At 42.8% G+C, this 19067-nt stretch overlaps 1 protein-coding gene across 3 annotated transcripts in view; it reads right to left on the bottom strand.

Annotated features, from left to right (window-relative positions):
* ZFP14 (ZFP14 zinc finger protein) overlaps positions 1–19067 on the bottom strand; it is a 42745-nt gene that overhangs the window by 12950 nt on the left and 10728 nt on the right. For 2 of the 3 annotated variants that reach the window (XR_008516529.2, XM_054540232.2), the window contains exons 2-4: positions 18513–18600; positions 12747–12873; positions 11071–11172 (exon numbers count right to left, since the gene is read on the bottom strand). Coding sequence is in view for 2 of the 3 variants with exons in the window: in XM_054540232.2 (XP_054396207.1) it covers positions 11071–11172; positions 12747–12873; positions 18513–18521 (238 nt within the window). In the remaining variant the exon portion in view is untranslated. The remainder of the gene's footprint in view (positions 1–11070; positions 11173–12746; positions 12874–18512; positions 18601–19067) is intronic. The other variant, XM_054540233.2, reaches the window with a different exon arrangement.

Consider the following 19067-nt stretch of genomic DNA (forward strand, 5'->3'; position numbering starts at 1 on the left):
CTCCACAAGTTCGAGACCAGCATGGCCAACATGGTGAAACCCTGTCTCTACTAAAAATATACACACAAAAAAGTAGCCGGGTGTGGTGGTGCTTGAGCCTGGGAAGTGGAGGCTGCAGTGAGCTGAGATTGTGCCACTGCACCCCAGCCTGGAAAACAGAGCCATGCCCTGTCTCAAAAAAAAAAAAAAAAAAAAAAAAACAGAAAAGAACATAAAAGATACATGGGACAATGTTAAAGTGTCTAACATATGTGTAACTCACGCAGAGAAAAGAACAAAAATGAGAAACAAACACTATCTGAAGATACAGTAACCAGAACTTTCCCAAACTGACAAAAGACATCAAACCCAAGATTTAAAAAAATTCCTAGCTGAGCCTAGTGACTCAGGCCTGTAATCTCAACAATTTGGGAAGCCAAGGAGGGAAAACTACTTGAGGCTAGGAGCTCAAGACCATCCTGGGCAACACAGGGAGACCCCATCTCTAAAAAAATACAAAAGTTCACTGGGTGTGGTGGTGTGCACCTGTGGTCCAAGCTACTTGGGAGGCTGAGGTGGGAGGATCACTTGAGCCCAGGAGGGTGAGGCTGCCATGAGCTGAAATCATGCCATTGCACTCCAACCTGGGCATCCAAGCAAGACCCTGTCTTTAAAAAAACAAAAAAAACCACAACTTCCTAAATACTTCAGGCAGATGACAACACAATATCCACCACACTACAAAACTACACCACAATATAACTGGGATTTTTACATTTTACTGCAATATAAAATTAGACACACCACAGTAATCTGTTAAAAAAAATCTAAAAGCAGCTAAGGAGAAAAAATATCTCTAAAACAATATCTCTGAAGGAGTTACAATATAAGTGACAAACTACTACTCAATGGAAATAATGAAAGCCAGAAGACAAGGAGGGGATATTTGCTAAGAGAAAATAACTGCCAACTCAGAATTCTATTCTCCACAAAAATAAAGACAAAATTTTGTACCCTTTAAAAATTAAGACGAAATAAAGATATTTTCTAATAAAACCTAAGAGAATTTATTGCCAGTGGACACAATAAAATAAATACGAAGTAAGTTCTTCGGGTACACAGAAAATGGTTCCAGATAAAAGCAATGCAATGCAGAAAATAATAAGGAGCACTGTAACAGGTAAATGTGTGGGCAAATGTAAAAAAAATTCACTACTTATTACAATTAGAAATTAATGCCCTGTGGGGATTAAAATGTGGAATTAAGATACATGACAACAGAGCTGGGTACAGTGGCTCAGGCCTGTAATCCCAGCACTTTGGGAGGCTGAGGTGGGCGGATCACCTGGGATCAAGAGTTCAAGACCAGCCTGACCAACATGGCGAAACCCCGTCTCTACTAAAAATTACAAAAATTAGCTGGCATGGTGGTGCATGCCTGTAGTCCCAGCTACTCTAGAGGCTGAGGTGGGAGAATCACTTGAACTCAGGAGGCAGAGGTTGCAGTGAGCCAGGATCCCACCACTGCACTCCAGCCTAGGCAACAGAGCAAGACTGCATATCACAAAAAGAAGAAAAAAAATATATATGACAACAAATGCACAAAAAACTGAGGACACATAAAAGGAATTAAAATACTATTAAGGGTTGGGTACAGTGGCTCACGCCTGTAATCACAGTACTTTGGGAGGCCGAGACAGGAGGATCATTTGAGACCAAGAGTTTGAGACCAGCCTGGCCAACACAGTGAGACCCCCATCTCTAAAATAAAACAAATTAGCCGGGCATGGTGGTGTGTACCCGTAGACCCACCTACCCAAGAGGCTGAAGTGGGAGAATTGCTTGAGCCCAGGAGTTTGAGGTTGCAGTGAGCTATGATCACACCACTGCACTCCAGCCTGGGTGATGGAGTGAGACCTTGTCTCTAAAAATAAATGAATACATTTTTAAAAAATTCTATTAAGATCCGGCCAGGTGTGGTGGCTCACACCTGTAATCCCAGGATTTTGGGAGGCCGAGGCGGGTGGATCACAAGGTCAGGATATCGAGACCATCCTGGCTAACACGGTGAAACCCCATCTCCACTAAAAATACAAAAAAATTAGCCAGGCGTGGTGGTGAGCGCCTGTAGTCCCAGCTATCTGGGGGGCTGAGGCAGGAGAATGGCGTGAACTCGGAAGGCAGAGCTTGCAGTGAGCCGAGATCGTGCCACTGCACATCAGCCTGGGCGACAGAGCCAGACTCCGTCTCAAAAAAAAAAAATTCTATTAAGATCCCTACAATTTTGAAAAAGATATAAAGAAGCTAATTTCAGGTTCAATGCAATAAGTAAATAATGTATTTGTTAATGTCTAAGGCAACCACAAGAAGAAAAATAAATGTATGTATAATGATCATGTTATAAAAGGAAAAACTAGAATAAAAATGCTTGATTAATCCAAAAAAGGCAGAAGAATGAAAAAAGAAAGAACATATTAAGCAAACAGAAAAACATTGGGAAGACAGCAGATTTAAACCCAAATATGTAAGAAAATTAGTGAAATGTAGATGCATAAAATACATCAATTAATAGACAAAAATGGCTGGGCGCAGTGGCTCACACCTGTAATACTAGCACTTTGGGAGGCCAAGGTGGGAGGATCCCTTGAGGCCAGGAGTTTTAGACCAAACTGGCAACACAGTGAGACACTGTCTCTACAAAAAATGCTTAAAAATTAGCCATGTGGGCAGGGCGTGGTGGCTCACACCTGTAATCCCAACACTTTGGGAGGCCGAGGCGGGCGGATCACAAGGCCAGGAGATCGAGACCATCATGGCGGGTGGATCACAAGGCCAGGAGATCGAGACCATCATGGCTAACACGGTGAAACCCCGTCTCTACTAAAAATACTAAAAATTAGCCGGGCGTCGTGGCAGGCGCCTGTAGTCCCAGCTACTTGGGAGGCTGAGGCAGAAGAATGGCGTGAACCCAGGAGGCGGAGCTTGCAGTGAGCCGAGATTGTGCCACTGCACTCCAGCCTGGGCGACAGAGCGAGATTCTGTCTCAAAAAAAAAAAAAAAAAAAATTAGCCATGTGTGGTGGTGCTCACCTGTAGTCCCAACTACTCAGGAGGCTGAGGTGGGAGGATCACTTGAGCCCAGGAAGTTGAGGCTGCAGTGAGCCATGTTCATGTCACTGCCCTCCAGCCGGAGGCAACAGAGCAAGACCCTATCTCAAAAAAAAAAAAAAAAAAAAAAGATCTTCCTTACCCACACTGGGGATGGGATGCTGTTTCCATTACTGGAGGCAGCCTAGTGCAGGCTGTTACAGTACAAGCGCGGTAAGGGAAGTATTCAGAGAAGAGCAGCCCAGCATGTACCGGGCAAACCTATCAGGAATCTAACATTTTTTCTCAACCTCCCACTAGTACCATTCTCAGCAAAACCACTACCATCTTCAATGTGGACAAATGAAATAGCCTCCTAGTGGGTCTTCCAACTATCCATCATGCCCTCATTCAATCTATTCTCTGTAGAGTGGTAACTATTTAAAAATCAGCTCATGTAGGCCGGGTGTGGTGGCTCACGCCTGTAATTCCAGCACTTTGGGAGGCCGAGGCAGGCAGATCACTAGGTCAGGCGTTCGAGACCAGCCTGACCAACATGGTGAAACCCCATCTCTACTAAAAATACAAAAATTAGCTGAGCGTGATAGCATGTGCCTGTAATCCCAGCTACTCGGGAGGCTGAGGCAGGACAATCGCTTGAACCGGGAGGCGGAGGTTGCAGTGAGCAGGGATCGTGCCACTACACTCCAGTCTGGGCGACAGAGCGAGACCCCATCTCAAAAAAAAAAAAAAAAAAAAAAAAAAAAAATCCTGCTCAAAAATCTCCAGCAGCTTTCTACCACACTTAAAATAAAAAAAGTCAGATGCAGCTGAGTGCAGCGGCTCACGCCTGTAATCCCAGCACTTTGGGAGACTGAGGTGGGGGGATCGCTTGAGCCCAGGAGTTCAAGACCAGCCTGGGCAACATAGCAAAACTCCCGTCTCTACAAAAAATACAAAAATTTTCCAGCGGTGGTGGCATGTGCCTGTAGTCCCAGCTACTTGGGAGGCTGAGGTGGGAGGATCACTTGAACCCAGGAGTTCAAGGCTGCAGTGAGTCCTGATCACACCACTGCACTCCAGCCTGGGCAACAGAACAAGACCCTGTCTTTAAAAAAAAAAAAAAAAGCCGGGCACAGTGGCTCACGTCTGTAATCCCAACACTTTGGGAGGCTGAGGCGGGTAGATCACAAGGTCAGGAGTTCAAGACCAGCCTGGCCAACATGGTGAAACCCTGTCTCTGCTAAAAATACAAAAACTAGCTAAGCACGGTAGTGGGCACCTATAATCTCAGCTACTTTGGAGGCTGAGACAGGAGTATCGCCTGAACCTGGGAGGTGGAGATTGCAGTGAGCTGAGATGGTGCAACTGCACTCCAGCCTGAGTGACAGAGATTCCGTCTCAAAAAAAAAAAAAAAAAAAGTCAAATGCCTTCTCCTATGATATACAAACCATTACATGATCTTGCACTTGCCTAACGTTATCTTGTTTCTACACTTTTCACTTACCTTTTGAATAAGCATCTTAATCATCTTGGGCTTCTTGCAGTTCCTCAAACATACAAAGCTCCCCTCTCCTTACCCAAAGCCTTTGTATTTGCTGTTCTCTGCCAGGAAAGCTGTTGCTTTAGATGTTCATATGGCCTGGGCTCTTTTTTCATGTCACTACTCAAGTATCACCTCCTCAAAATGTCCTGACCACCCTATTTAAAACATCCCTATCTCTACTTGCCAACTTCCATTCTCGCCCAGGCTGGAATGCAGCAGCGCGATCTCGGCTCACTGCAACCTCCACCTCCCAGGTTCAAGCGATACTTCTGCCTCAGCCTCCCGAGTAGCTGGGACTACAGGCGTGTGCCACCATGCCCAGCTAATTTTCGTATTTTCAGTAGAGACAGGTTTCACCATGTTGGCCAGGCTGGTCTCCAACTCCTGGCCTCAAGTGATCCTCCCACCTCAGCCTCTCAAAGTGCTGGGATTACAGGGATAAACCACTGCACCTGGCCCTTCTTACTTTTCTTAATACTTGTCCCTACCTAATATTATGTATTGATGTAATTGTTTACTTAATGTCCTTACTCCTATTAAGATGTAAGCAACATGATTGCTGGGACCCATGAGTCTCATTTACATCTGCTCCACTGGTGTCCAGCACAACACCTAGTTCCGACTAGGCACTCAAGTATTTGCCAAATAAATAAAGAATATATTCCTAGCCAATGAAAGACATATCAACCTAATCATAACAGAAGCTAGAAAGAAACTGGGTCCTAAATATGGACTGAACTCTGTTCTCCTAAAATTTGAATGTTGAGCCCTAACTAACTGTATGTGGAGATGGGGCTTTTAGGAGGTAACTAAGGTTAAACGAGGCCTAGAGGTGGTGTCCTAATCCACTAGAATTACTGGCCTTGTAAGAAGAGGAAGTGGCTCACGCCTGTAATCCCAGCACCTTGGGAGGCTGAGGTATGAGGATCACTTAAGCCCAGGAGTTCAAGACCAGCCTAGGGAATACAGTGAGATCTCTGTCTCTACAAAATTTTTTATAAAAAATAGCTAAGTGTGGAGGCATGTGCCAGTAAACTCAGCTACTCAGGAGGCTGAGACGGGAGGATTGCTTGGGCCCAGGAGTTCGAGACTGCAGTGAGCTGTGATGGCACCACTGCACTCCAGCCTGGGCAACAGAGTGAAACCCTGTCTCAAAAAAAAAAAAAAAAAAAAAAGGAAGAGAGTGACCTCTCTCTCTCTGTGTCATATGAGGATACAGCAAGAAGGCAGCTGCCTGCAAGCCAGGAAGAGAGACTTCACCAGAACCTGGCACCCTGATTTTGGACTTCCAGCGTCTAGAATTGTGACAAAATACGTATCTGGTGTTTAAGCCACCCAGACTATGGTATTCTGTTATGGCAGCTTAAGATGACACAGATTTAGATAGAGATGAAACTGTAGTCACCGATCAAAAAAAAGAGTAGCCCCTCTCTTTGTCAAATCTTTTCCCCATTCCCCTCAACAGCACCCTTAAAAAAATTTTTTTATTTTAAAATAATTATAGATCCATGGGAAGTTGCACAAAATGTACAGAAAAGTCCTGTGTAGACTTCACCCAGCCCCTCCCAGTGTTAACATCTTAGGCAAGTATAGCACAACATTCAAAACAAGAAATTAATGGGGCTGGGCACAGTAGTTCACGCCTCTAATCCTAGCACTTTGGGAGGCTGAGGTGGGTGGATCACCTGAGGTCAGGAGTTCGAAACCAGACTGGCCAACATGGTGAAACTCCCTCTCTACTAAAAATACAAAATTAGGTGGTGGCACAGGCCTATAATCTCAGCTACTTGAGAGGCTGAGGTAGGAGAATCGCATAAACCTGGGAGGCAGAGGTTGCAGTGAGCCAAGATCCTGCCACTGCACTTCAGCGTGGGTGACAGAGCGAGACTCTGTCTCAAAAAAAAAAAAAAAAAGAAAGAAATTAATGTTGGTATATTCCATAGAGCTTACTTAGACTTCACCAGTTCTATGTGCACTCATGTGTGTTTATGTGCATAGCTCTATGCAATTTTATCACAGGTAGCCTGGCAAAACCACCACCACAATCAAGATACTCACCCGTACCATGACTGCAAGACTTCCTCGTGTTACCCCTTTCTAACCCGAACCATCCTCTCCTCCCTACATCCCTACCCTTGGAAACCACTAATTTGTTTTTCCATCTCTATGTGATTTTGCAAATATTACATAAATAAAGTCATGTAGTGCATAACCATTTGTGATTGATTTTGTCACTCAGCATAATTTCCTTGAAATTCACCCAAGTTGTTGCATGTATCAAGAGTTTATTCCTTACTATTGCTCAGTCTATTCATGGTATTGGTGTGCCTTTCAATCAGTTTTAATTGGGCTACTTATCATTTAGCACTGAGTTGTGTATATACTAGATACTGGTCCCTTGTCAGATACGTTTTACCACTATTACTCTCCCAGTCTGTGACTTACCCATTCATCTGCTTATTGGTATATTCTGATGAGACAAAGTTTTCAATTTTGATAAAGTCTAATGTATTAATTATTTATTTATTTTGAGACAGAGTCCCGCTCTGTCACCCAGGCTGGAGTGCAGTGGTGCGATCTCGGCTCACCGGAACCTCCACTTCCTGGGTTCAAGCAATTGTCCTGCCTCAGCCTCCCGAGTAGCTGGGATTACAGGCGCATGCCACCACGCCCAGCTAATTTTTGTATTTTCAGTAGAGATCAGGTTTCACCATGTTGGCCAGGCTGGTCTCAAACTCCCAATATCAGGCAATCCGCCTGCCTTGGCCTCCCAAAGTGCTAGGATTACAGGTGTAAGCCACTGCACCCGGTCTGATTTTTTATTTTTATGGTTATTGTTTTCACTCAAGAAACCTTTGCCTACTCCCAAGTCATAAGTTGGGATACTCATCACTGTCCTGTTTCCCTCTAAAAACTTTATGATTTTTGCTTTTATATGTAGGTCTAAAAACCATCTCAAATTAATTTTGGTATGAGGTAAAGGTTGAGAGGTTTATTTGTTTCCCCAGTTATTCCAGTACTATTTGTTGAAAAGCCTTTCTTCTCCCCATTGGAATGCTTTGGCATCTTTGTCAAACAATAAATGACCCTTTAAGTGTGTGTGTGTGGCAGGGTATGTTTCTAGGACCTCTGTTCTGTTTTGTTCACTGATCTTTGCCAATAACATACTGTCTTGATCATTGTAGTTTTAATAAATCCTGAAGTTTTTTTTTTTTTTGAGATAAGAGTCTCACTCTGTCACCCAGGCTGGAGTGCAGTGGCGTGATCTTGGCTCACTGCAACCTCCGCCTCCCAGGTTCAAGCGATTCTCCTTCCTCAGCCTCCCGAGTAGCTGGGACTACAGGCACGTGCCATGCCAACACCCGGGTAATTTTAAATCTTGAAATATGTTGATGTCATGTCATCTAAGTCCTGTAATATGTTCTTATGTTTTCAAGTTGCTTGGGATATGCTAAGTCATTTGTTATTTCATATAAATCTTAGAATCTGCTTGCTAATTTCTACCAAAAAAAAAGTCTGCTAGGATTATGCCTGGAATTATATTGAATTAATAAAATTGAAATTTTTATAATACTGAGTCTTCCCATTCCAAAAATGAATATTTCTATTTATTTAGGCGTTAATTTCTCTTAGCAATTATGGTTTTTAGCGTAGATGTCTCGCATATGTTTTATCAAACTCATTTCTTAGTATTTTATGCTTTTTAGCACTCCCATAAATTGTTATTTAATTTTCCTTTTTTTTTTTTTTTTTTTTTTGCTTCTAGTATATAAAAACACAATTGATTTTGCTTTTTATTTATTTATTTATTTATTTTTGACACAGAGTCTCACTCCGTCACCCAGGGTGGAGTGCAGTGGTGTGATCTCAGCTCACTGCAACCTCCGCTTCTCAGGTTCAAGAGATTCTCATGCCTCACCCTCCCCAGTAGCTGGGACTACAGGCTTGCACCACCATGCCTGGCTAATTTTTGTATTTTTAGTAGAGATGGGGTTTCACCATGTTGGCCAGGCTGGTCTTGAACTCCTGACCTCAGGTGATCCACCTGCCTCGGCCTTCCAAAGTACAGGGATTCCAGGCATGAGCCACCATGCCCGGCTCTGATCTATCTATCTGTCTATCTATCTATCTATCTATCTATCTATCTATTTTATTTTTTGAGATGGAGTCTTGCTCTATCGTCTGAGCTGGAGTGCAGTGGTGTGATCTCGGCTCACTGTAAACTCCGCCTCCCGGGTTCAACCGATTCTCCCACCTCAGCCTCCTGAATAGCTGGGATTACAGGCGTGTGCCACTACATCCAGCTAATTTTTGTATTTTTAGTAGAGACGGGGTTTCACCATGTTGGCCAGGCTGGTCTCGAACTCCTGACCTCAAGTGATCTGCCTGCCTTGGCCTCCCAAAGTGCTAGGATTATATGTGTGAGCCACTGCACCCGGCCTGATTTTTTAATATTTACCTTATATCTTGTGACCTTATTGTGATTTTTTCAATTATTACTTCGAACAGTTGTTGTCTTGATTCCTTAGGACTTTCTATGTACACAATCATGTCATCTCCAAATACAGACTTATGTCTTCCTTTTTGATCTTTATGTCTCATTTCTTTTTCTTATTGATAATGGATTTTTATAGTTTACAATGTATTTTTTAAATAGGTGCCCCTTACCAGATTGAGGAAGTTCCCTTCAATTTCTAGTTTGCTGAGAGGTTTTTATCATGAATGGATGTTGGATTTTGTCACATGCTATTTTTACATCTATGAAGATGATTGCTATGGTTTGAATGTTTGTTGCCTCCAAAACTCATGTTGAAAATTAATTCCTAATGGCAATATTGAGAGGTAGGGTTTTTAAGACGTGACAGGGTCATGAGGGTTCTGCTCTCATGAATGGATGAACCTATTCATGGATTGGTGAGTTAATCGATTAATGGGTTATCACAGGATTGGGACTGATGACTTTATAAGAAGAAGAGAGGCCTCAACTAGCACATTTGCATGTTCCCCCTTGCCACGTGATGCCCTGCTAAGCCTCGGAATTCAGCAGAGTCCCCACCAGCAAGAAGGCCCTCACTAGACACAACCCTTTGAGGCTGGACTTCTCAGCCTCCAAAACTGTAAGAAATAAATTCCTTTTCCTTATAAATTACTGAATTTCAAGGTATTCTGTTATAAACAACAGAAAGTGAACTAAGACAATGATCATACGGTCTTTCATTTTTTCTGTTAATATGGTGAATTAACAGGTAGAAAGAAATCCTACTTAATCATCATTTTTGTATATCATTATATTTGATTTGTTAATATTTTATTAAAATTTTTGTATCTATGTATGGAAAAGATATGTGTTTATGCTTTTTTTGTAATGTCTTTCTTGGGTTATGGTATGAGTTATGTTGGCCTCATAAAATGCATTCCTTTTCTGAAGGAGTTTGTATAATACTGCTGCTATTTCTTCCTTAGATATTTAATAGAATTCACCAGTGAAACCATCTGGGGCTGGCATTTTCTTTATGGAAGATTTCTGATAATGAATTCAATTACTTTAATAGCATAAGGGTATTCAATTTCTTTTTTATCTTGTGTCAGTGCCAGTAAGTTGTACTTTTCCAGAAATTTTAAAATTTCATTTAAGTTATCAAATTTACTGGCATAAAGTAATTCATGGCATTCTCTTATTATTCTTTTTTGGAGTGGGGGTAGAGTCTCCCTCTGTCACTCAGGCTGGAGTGCAGCGGCGCGATCTTGGCTCACTGCAACCTCCGCCTCCCAGGTTCAAGCGACTCTTGTGTCTCAGCCTCCTGAGTAGCTGGGACTACAGGTGCCCGCCACCATGCCCAGCGAATTTTCGTATTTTTAGTAGAGGCAGTGTTTTGCTGTGTTGGCCAGGCTGGTTTGGAACCCCTGACCTCAAGTGACCAGCCTGCCTCGGCCTCCCAAAATGCTGGGATTACCGGAGTGAGCCACCGCGCCCGGCCTCTTATTATTCTTGTAATGGCTATAGGATCTAAAGTGAAAATCCCTCTTTCATTCCTGATGTTAGTAATTTATGTTCTTTAAAAAGACAGAATGTAAATTACTAGGTGTTTACCATCTTTGTTGATCTTTTCAAGAAATCAATTTTTGGCTTTATTAATTTTATTTCTTTCTTTTGTATTTTGCTGATTTCTGCTCTTATATTTATTTATTTTTTCTTCTACCAGGAATAGTTCTTCTCTTTAAAGTGGGATAGAAATATGAAAGATGAGAAACAGTGTTGCATTCAAGATCAATAGAAAGTTCCTTTGCTAGTCCAGGCTTAAAAGATCTTAATTTGCTTCAAGTCCCAAGCCCTGCCTCCATAGGCCAGGGGCTTTTTGAAGAGAGACCCCAACATCTCAAGGGTGTGCCTCCACCCTAATCAGTTTAGCTATTACCTGCAGTAGTGATTTCTCAATGCCTGCTCAGCCCTTACTCACCAGGGCAGTATCTTCTTGTCCCTTCCCTCACAACCATCCCAGGTTCCTTCCTTTCTTCATCCAATAAGGTAATCACATCTGGTTTAGAAATGGAAGGTCCTGCTTAAAAGAAAAATGTGACATGGAATTATACACCAGAAAATCTTTAGATTTAGATTTGATTAAATTTATAATTAACTACAGATCAATATGCACTTTATAAAGCCTAAGAGCGAAGAATTGCAAGGGAGTTGAAGAATGCTCATATTAAGGTAACTTGAGGGTCATAAGGAATAGCCTGTGTGAGGTTAAATTAAGTATACTAAGGCCATTATATTAACCATCTGGTCAAGAACAGGCCTTAATATAATTTAACCTCACACAGGCTCTGTTGAAAGGCAGTATTGTGTAGAGGGAAGAACACAGACTGGATCCAGACTGTCTGGCTTCACATCCTGCCTTTGTCTCTGTGTTACCTAGCAAATTATTAACCTTTTGTGTCTACGTTTTCTCAAATAAAATGAAGATAATAATATCTTCTCATAGAGTTGTTGTGAGGGTTAATTAATAATGAACAATGCTTAGAATAATGTTTAAGCCCAAATACATGGTGATGTTTATTAACATATACACATAATATATGTATTAGCTATTAGCTATTTACCGTTATCATTTTGATGAGTGCATACTAAAAGGTTTTTTGAGACATTCTCAGATCTTTTCTAGGATATTCATTCAATGTTAAATGCCAGGCTTTTAGATTTTAATTTTCAATTACAAAGTAGGTAGAACTGCATATGTCTATTATAGGAAACAGAATGTGTTTCAGGGTTTTTTCTGTTTGAGATAGAGTCTCACTCTGTCACCCAGGCTGGAGTGCAGTGGCGCGATCTCAACTCACTGCAACCTCAGTCTCCCAGCTTCAAGGAATTCTCCTGCCTCAGCCTCCCAAGTAGCTGGGATTATAGGCATGCACCACCATGCCTGGCTAATTTTTGTATTTTTAGTAGAGATGGGGTTTCACCATGATAGCCAGGCTTGTCTGGAGCTCCTGACCTCAAGTGATCCACCCGAATCGGCCTCCTAAAGTGCTGGGATTACAGGCATGAGCCACCATGCCTGGCCTTGAGGTTTTTTTGAGATGGAGTCTCATTCTGTCGCCCAGGCTGGAATGCAGTGGCGTGATCTCAGCTCACTGCAACCTCCGCCTCCTGGGTTTAAGTGATTCTCTTGCCTCAGTCTCCTGAGTAGCTGGGATTACAGGCACGTGCCACCATGCCCGGCTATGAGTTTTAAATAATCTTTCTGGATCCATCTCACACTATGTTCTACAGATTCCTTTGATTTTTAGAGAAACTCTGAACCCCTATGTCTAGGTATTCTACTTGCAGATGTTGTGAAGCATTTATGTCAATTCTGAGCTCCAATATAAGGTGAAGTCTGGTTTCTTGAACAATGCTTTTGCCATATTCAAATCCATCCCTTTGGATACTAAGGAAATCAGGAATTACAGAGTCTAAAGGAAGTCTGAAGGGCATAGCAGACTGGACATGATGAAATGGAGAGGCCTAGTTCCAACCTAACAAAGCTTAAATCATTCCTTTGGGAACAGAAAGTAGTTTTAGATAATTTTTCTAAATATAGTCCTGAAATTGACAGCAGAGAAAGCTAATATCATTTGGGATAAATAACCTTACCTAGTGAAATGAAGTTGCTGTAGTTCTCCCACATTACATCCCTATATAAGTCCCTCTGAGCAGGATCCAGGAATTCCCATTCTTCCTGTGAGAAGTCTATGGCCACATCTCTGAATGTCACTGAACCCTGAAAAAACAAACTCAGGTATTACTTGTGAAAATAAATTAAATACTTTTAAGATGGAAAGAGGGGAGATTGAGGATTGCATTGCAGAGAGGGGTCAGATAGCATGCAAACAGCATTGGGCTGAAAACTTGTGACATGAGTAGGGGCCAGTAAGAAAATTAGTATTTCTGAAGCATTGAGCCTACATGTTCTTGAATAGTCCTGTGGCTACAGATATGATTACATTTTCATCCAAACTTATCTAGAAATGAGTACATAACCCAAAAAATCCTAATTAAATGAAACAGTGCACACAAGCCTTTTGAATACTATGTGCCTCCACCATAAATTCTTTAAAAATATGAGGTCTTGAGGCCAGGTGCACTGGCTCATGGCTATAATCCCAGCACTTTGGGAGGCCCAGATGAGAGGATCACTTGAGCCCGTAAGTTCAAGACCAGCTTGATCAACATTAGGAAGACCCTGTCTCTACAAAAAAAGAAATTTAAAACTTTAAGAATTTTAAAAAAAGAAATATGAGGTCTTGGGCTCTCTTTTCCCTTTAATGATCATTTAAAAACATTGATAAAAATTTATCCCACATGTGCTACAAAATCCAAGAAGATAGATTCAAATTCATCACAAACTCGGGTTTTATTATAAACACTTTCCCTTTTATAACCAATTCTTTAGTAAACTTTCAAAAATTCGTTCCATGGCAGTCTACATTTTTAATATATTAGATTCTTTTTTCTTTAGATATTTTAATTCAATAAAATATCGAAAGTCTTCCCCAATTCTCAACGTCTACAATATCTAATCTTTATGGATGTGAATAATCTTCTTGCTTGTCACCATCTATCATCTCTTGAACATCGTTTTTTTGTTCCTGAGTTACAGGATACTGAATCATGAAGATATCATAAAGATATCCCCTGGACACCAGTATCAATCATTTTCTTTTCTTCTTTTTTTTTTTTTTTTTTGAGACGGAGTCTCGCTCTGTCACCCAGGCTGGAGTGCAGTGGCGTGATCTCGGCTCGTTGCAAGCTCCACCTCCCGGGTTCACGCCATTCTCCTGCCTCAGCCTCCCGAGTAGCTGGGACTACAGGCATCCGCCACCAGGCCCGGCTAATTTTTTTTGTATTTTTAGTAGAGACGGGGTTTCTCCATGTTAGTCAGGATGGTCTCGATCTCCTGACCTCGTGATCTGCCCGCCTCGGCTTCTCAAAGTGCTGGGATTACAGGCGTGAGCCACCGCGCCTGGCCCCCTGTATCAATCATTTTCAATGAGGAGTCATTTTGCTCCACAAAAGACATCTGGCCATATCTGGAGACAATTTTGGTTGTCACAATCAGAGGAAAGGGTGTGAGTTTTACAGGCATCTCATGGGTAGAGGCCAGGGACACTGTTAGACATCCTACAATGCACGGGACGGCCCCCTACAATAAAAGACTCTCCATCAAAATGTCAATAGTTCAGGCCAGGTGCAGTGGCTCACACCTGTAATCCCAGCACTTTGGGAGGCCAAGGCGGGCAGATCACTTGAGGTCAGGAGTTTGAGACCAACCTTGTCAACATGGTGAAACCCTGTCTCTACTAAAAACACAAAAATCAGCTGGGTGTAGTGGTGGGAGCCTGTAATCTCAGCTACTCAGGAGGCTGAGGCAGTACAATCACTTGAACCCAGGAGACGGAGGTTGCAGTGAGCTGAGATCACACCACTGCACTCCAGCCTAGGCGACAGAGTAAGACTCAGTCTCAAAAAAAAAAAAAAAAAGTCAATAGTTCCAAGGTTGAGAAATCCTGCTCTAGACCAGCACATCCTGTAAAAATACACAATGGACCTCGTTCCTGGCATTCTTCTCCGCAGGAGGAAATCTCCGTTGATTGAGGTATCTATTTACAGTCCTATTCTGATCACATCCTATTCACCCTGTCGGTGAAGGAGGGATCCCTGCCCTAAAAAGTACAAGACAATCAAATAGCCCACACCGGACAGATGAGATTGACAGTAATTTGTTAGATGCATATATTCAGAGCCTGAGAGAGGACATCATACATCACGCAGGGGCACAAGGGGATTGCATTCAAGAACAGCATGAACAAGCACGGGTGTGGGAGGCAGGCTTTATAGTAATAACAAGGTGAGGTGTTCCCTGGTTCCTGTAGTGGTATGTGATTGGCTTGTTTGAATAATTCCATAGGCTAGCAGGGAGGTGAAACCCATTAGGTTGAGGACCACGAGGGGTGTAACTGGTCCAGCTCATGGGAGAACTAGCTGGGTAGGAAGCCTTTCCTGCTGGGTGTGGGCATATCGGGTAAGAGCAGGGGAACTCATGGTTAGGCCTTTAGGGTCTTGACAAAGGTGTCAAGGCACACATGAAAGTTTAGGCCTTACCTTATAAGGCCCAATTACATCCCTACCCAATCTACCTAAACCTAAAAGCCTTACATAGTATAGGGTCTCAACATACATAAAAACTAAGGTTAGTCAACACTAAATCCTATCTTATATACTTGAAAAACTCATATCTGTGGAGAAGTTTAGAGTTTTCCCTATAAGCAGTCAGACAAGACCAAATTCTCTCTTTCATCAAATCACAGATCTTAAGGAAAGCTCAAAATAGGGACCTCCCACTTAAAGTCAGTAATCCATTCCTGAAAATCAGACATTCTAACGATTAACCAGGTACCTATTTTCCCATCATTTTATTTTCTATTTACTTTCTTTCCTTCCTTCCTTCCTCTTTCTTTCTTTCTTTGCTCTCTTTCCTTTTTCTTTTCTTTTTTTTTTTTTTTTTTTTTTTTTTTGACAGTGTCTCATTCTGTTGCCCAGGCTGTTGCCTAGGCTGGAGTGCAGTGATGTGATCATAGCTCACTGCAACATTGAATTCCTGGCCTCAAGCAATGGCCTTCCAAAGGAGGGATTACAGGCATGAGCCACTACACACGGCCTCCCATTATGTTAAATCAGAGCATTATAATGAGTTATATGTCAATTCCATCCCTCCAACTAGCTTCGCACATTTTCCTCCAATGTAGAACTATGGGACACAGTGGGTCAGTACACACACAACATCTTTTGCTTTTAGTATTTTAATCATCTCTTTTACTAAATTCATTTTTCTCATTTGCTTTGTTTCTTTCTCCACAATTTTCTTCAATACTTTTCCAATCTTTTAGGAACTCATTTTACACTAGACAAAAATGAGGGCTACATGTGAAGCACAGTATGGAAAAGTATTTCCAACAAGAACGTAATAGCAGGAATGGCTGATACTCAGGATGGTGCTCTGTTACCTCCTCAGTCACTAGCAGCACCAGGCATACACATGCCCTTCAATGATAGTTATACAGATTTCAAAACATCTGCAGATGGTTCCATTGGTCTAACAACTGTATTTGGGATATAACAAGATTCTTCCTGGATGTCATTTTTGTTTTTTAAAAAAAGCATTGTATTGGAGCAGGTGCGGTGGATCACACCTATAATGCCAATATTTTGGGAGGCTGAAGTGGGAAAATCACTTGAGCCCAGGAGTTCGAGTGCAGCTTAGGCAACATAGTGGGACCCCATCTCTACAAAAAAATTTTAAAAATTAGCCAAGAGTCGTGGCATGTGCCTGTAGTCCCCAGTACTCAGGAGGCTGAGGTGGGAGGATCACCTGAGTCTGGGAGGTCGGGCTGCAGTTAGTTGGGATCATGCCACTGCATTCCAGCCTGGGTGACTGAGTGAGACCTTGTGTCAAAAAACAAAAAGGCTGGGCGTCATGGTGGATGGTGGTTCATGCCTGTAATCCCAGCACTTTGGGAAGTCGAGGCAGGTGGATCACTTGAGGTCAGGAGTTCGAGACTAGCCTGGCCAACATGGTGAAACCCCGTCTCTACAAAAACACACAAAAATTAGCTGGGCATGGTGGCAGGCACCTGTAATCCCAGCTACTTGGGAGGCTGAGGCACAAGAATCACTTGAACCCGGGAGGCAGAGATTGCAGTGAGCCGAGATCGTGCCACTGCACTCCAGCCTGGGCAACAGAACAAGACTCCGTCTCAAAAAAAAATTGTATTGAACTATATGATTCCACTTGAACAAAGTTCTTGTTTTGTTTTGTCTTTTTGAGACAGGGTCTGGCTCTGTCATCCAGGCTGGAGTGCAATGGTGCAATCTCGGTTCACTGTAACCTCCACCTCCTGAGCTCTAGTCATTCGCCCACCTAAGCCTCCTGAGTAGCTGCGTCTATAGGTGTGCCACCATGCCCAGCTAGGTTTTTATTTTTTGTAGAGACATGGTTTTGCCTTGTTGCCCAGGATGGTCTGGAATTCCCAAGCTTAAGCGATCTGCCCACCTCAGCCTCCCCAAGTACTGGGATTACAGGCATGAGCCATCACACCTGCCCCACTTGAACAAGGTTCCAAAAATAAGCAAAATTACATTATAGTGTTCGACATCAAGATAGTGGTTACCCTGGGCAGTGGGTGGGTGGGGAGTGACTGAAAGCATCTGAGGTGATTTCCTTTCTTGACCTGATAGCATAGATGTACTCAATTTATGAAAATTCATCCAGCCATACACTTATGGTTTGTATATTTTTTTGTATATATGTCATTCCTCCATAAAAAATTTCAAAAACGTTTTAAAAATGTCATATTGTGGCCAGGTGCAGTGGCTCATGCCTGTAATCTCAGCACTTTGGGAGGCCGAGGCAGGTGGATCACCTGAGGTGAGGAGTTCAAGACGAGCCTGGCCAACATGGTGAAATCCCATCTCTACTAAAAATACAAAAATTAGCCAGGCATCGTGGCGGGCACCTGTAATCCCAGCTACTTGGGAGGCTGAGGCAGGAGAATCGCTTGAACCCGGAAGGTGGAGGTTGCAGTGAGCCAAGATCATGCCACTGCGCTCCAGCCTGGGTGATAAGAGTGAAATTCTGTCTCAAAAAAAAAAATGTCATATTATGTATTGGGGACACCTATTTTTCCTATGTAAAACTAAGACAAAAATCACTGTGCTGAGAAAAATATACTTTTTCTGGAGTTTAAGGTTTAAAATGAAAAGTGGTTCCACTGGAAGATGTTAACAGGAGGACATTCTGCAGAGAATGCCTTCAGTTTTCTCAAGGCATCTCATTTCCGCTTTCTCACGGCTATTGACAGATTTTGTAGGTAGGAGATGCTCAACACTAGTGGAGGAGAGATAGCCACATAGGATACTGGGCTATCTGTCCCAATCCTCACAGGAGGGAAAAGAACTGGAGCAGGTTCTTTTTTTTTGAGACGGCGTCTTGCTCTGTCGCCCCAGCTGGAGTGCAATAGCGTGATCTTGGCTCACTGCAGCCTCTACCTCCCAGGTTCCAGCGATTCTCCTGCCTCAGCCTCCTGGGCACCTGTCACCACACCGGCTAATTTTTGTATTTTTAGTAGAGACAGGGTTTTGCCATGTTGGCCAGGCTGGTCTCGAACTCCTGACCTCGAGTGATCCGCCCGCCTCGGCCTCCCAAAGTGCTGGGATTACAGGCATGAGCCATCGCGCCCAGCCATGGAGCAGGTTCTTGGATGAAGCTCTGGTAAGCAGGAAGTTTCAGAATAAAGAATGAATCTATATACACGATACAGAAATTGACAGTATTTCGAAAAGGACAGAGAAACATTAACTCACATGGGCCATGGTTTTAGAACTGCAAAAACTGGTCAGTCCTTCTCAAGATTTCTCTGTTGGAGAACTACGGAGTCCTGATAAGCCAGAGCTGAAAGAAGAAAAATAAACCATGAAATACGCTGCGCCACAGAGCTCCCAAAATGATGTACATCATAAATATGAAAACTTTTTTCTCTTCCATTCCTTCTCCCAAACTACTTCCATTGGCTTTTCCAAACTACTACCCACCACTATGCCCATCCCTATCCTATACCCACATATAACTGGGGAAAAGTATAGGGAGTCTAAAGAAAAACAAGCTCTGGCCGGGCGCGGTGGCTCTTGCCTGTAATCTCAGCACTTTAGGAGGCCAAGGCAGTTGGAGCACCTGAGGTCGGGAGTTCGAGACCAGCCTGACCAACATGGAGAAACCCTGCCGCTACTAAAAATACAAAATTAGCTGGGTGTGGTGGCACATGCTTGTAATCCCAGCTACTCGGGAGGCTGAGGCAGGAGAATCGCTTGAACCCAGGAGGCGGAGGTTGCGGTGAGCTGAGATCGTGCCATTACACTCCA

This window comes from Pongo abelii, chromosome 20 (assembly GCF_028885655.2).
Source record: "Pongo abelii isolate AG06213 chromosome 20, NHGRI_mPonAbe1-v2.0_pri, whole genome shotgun sequence".
Lineage (NCBI taxonomy): Eukaryota > Metazoa > Chordata > Mammalia > Primates > Hominidae > Pongo > Pongo abelii.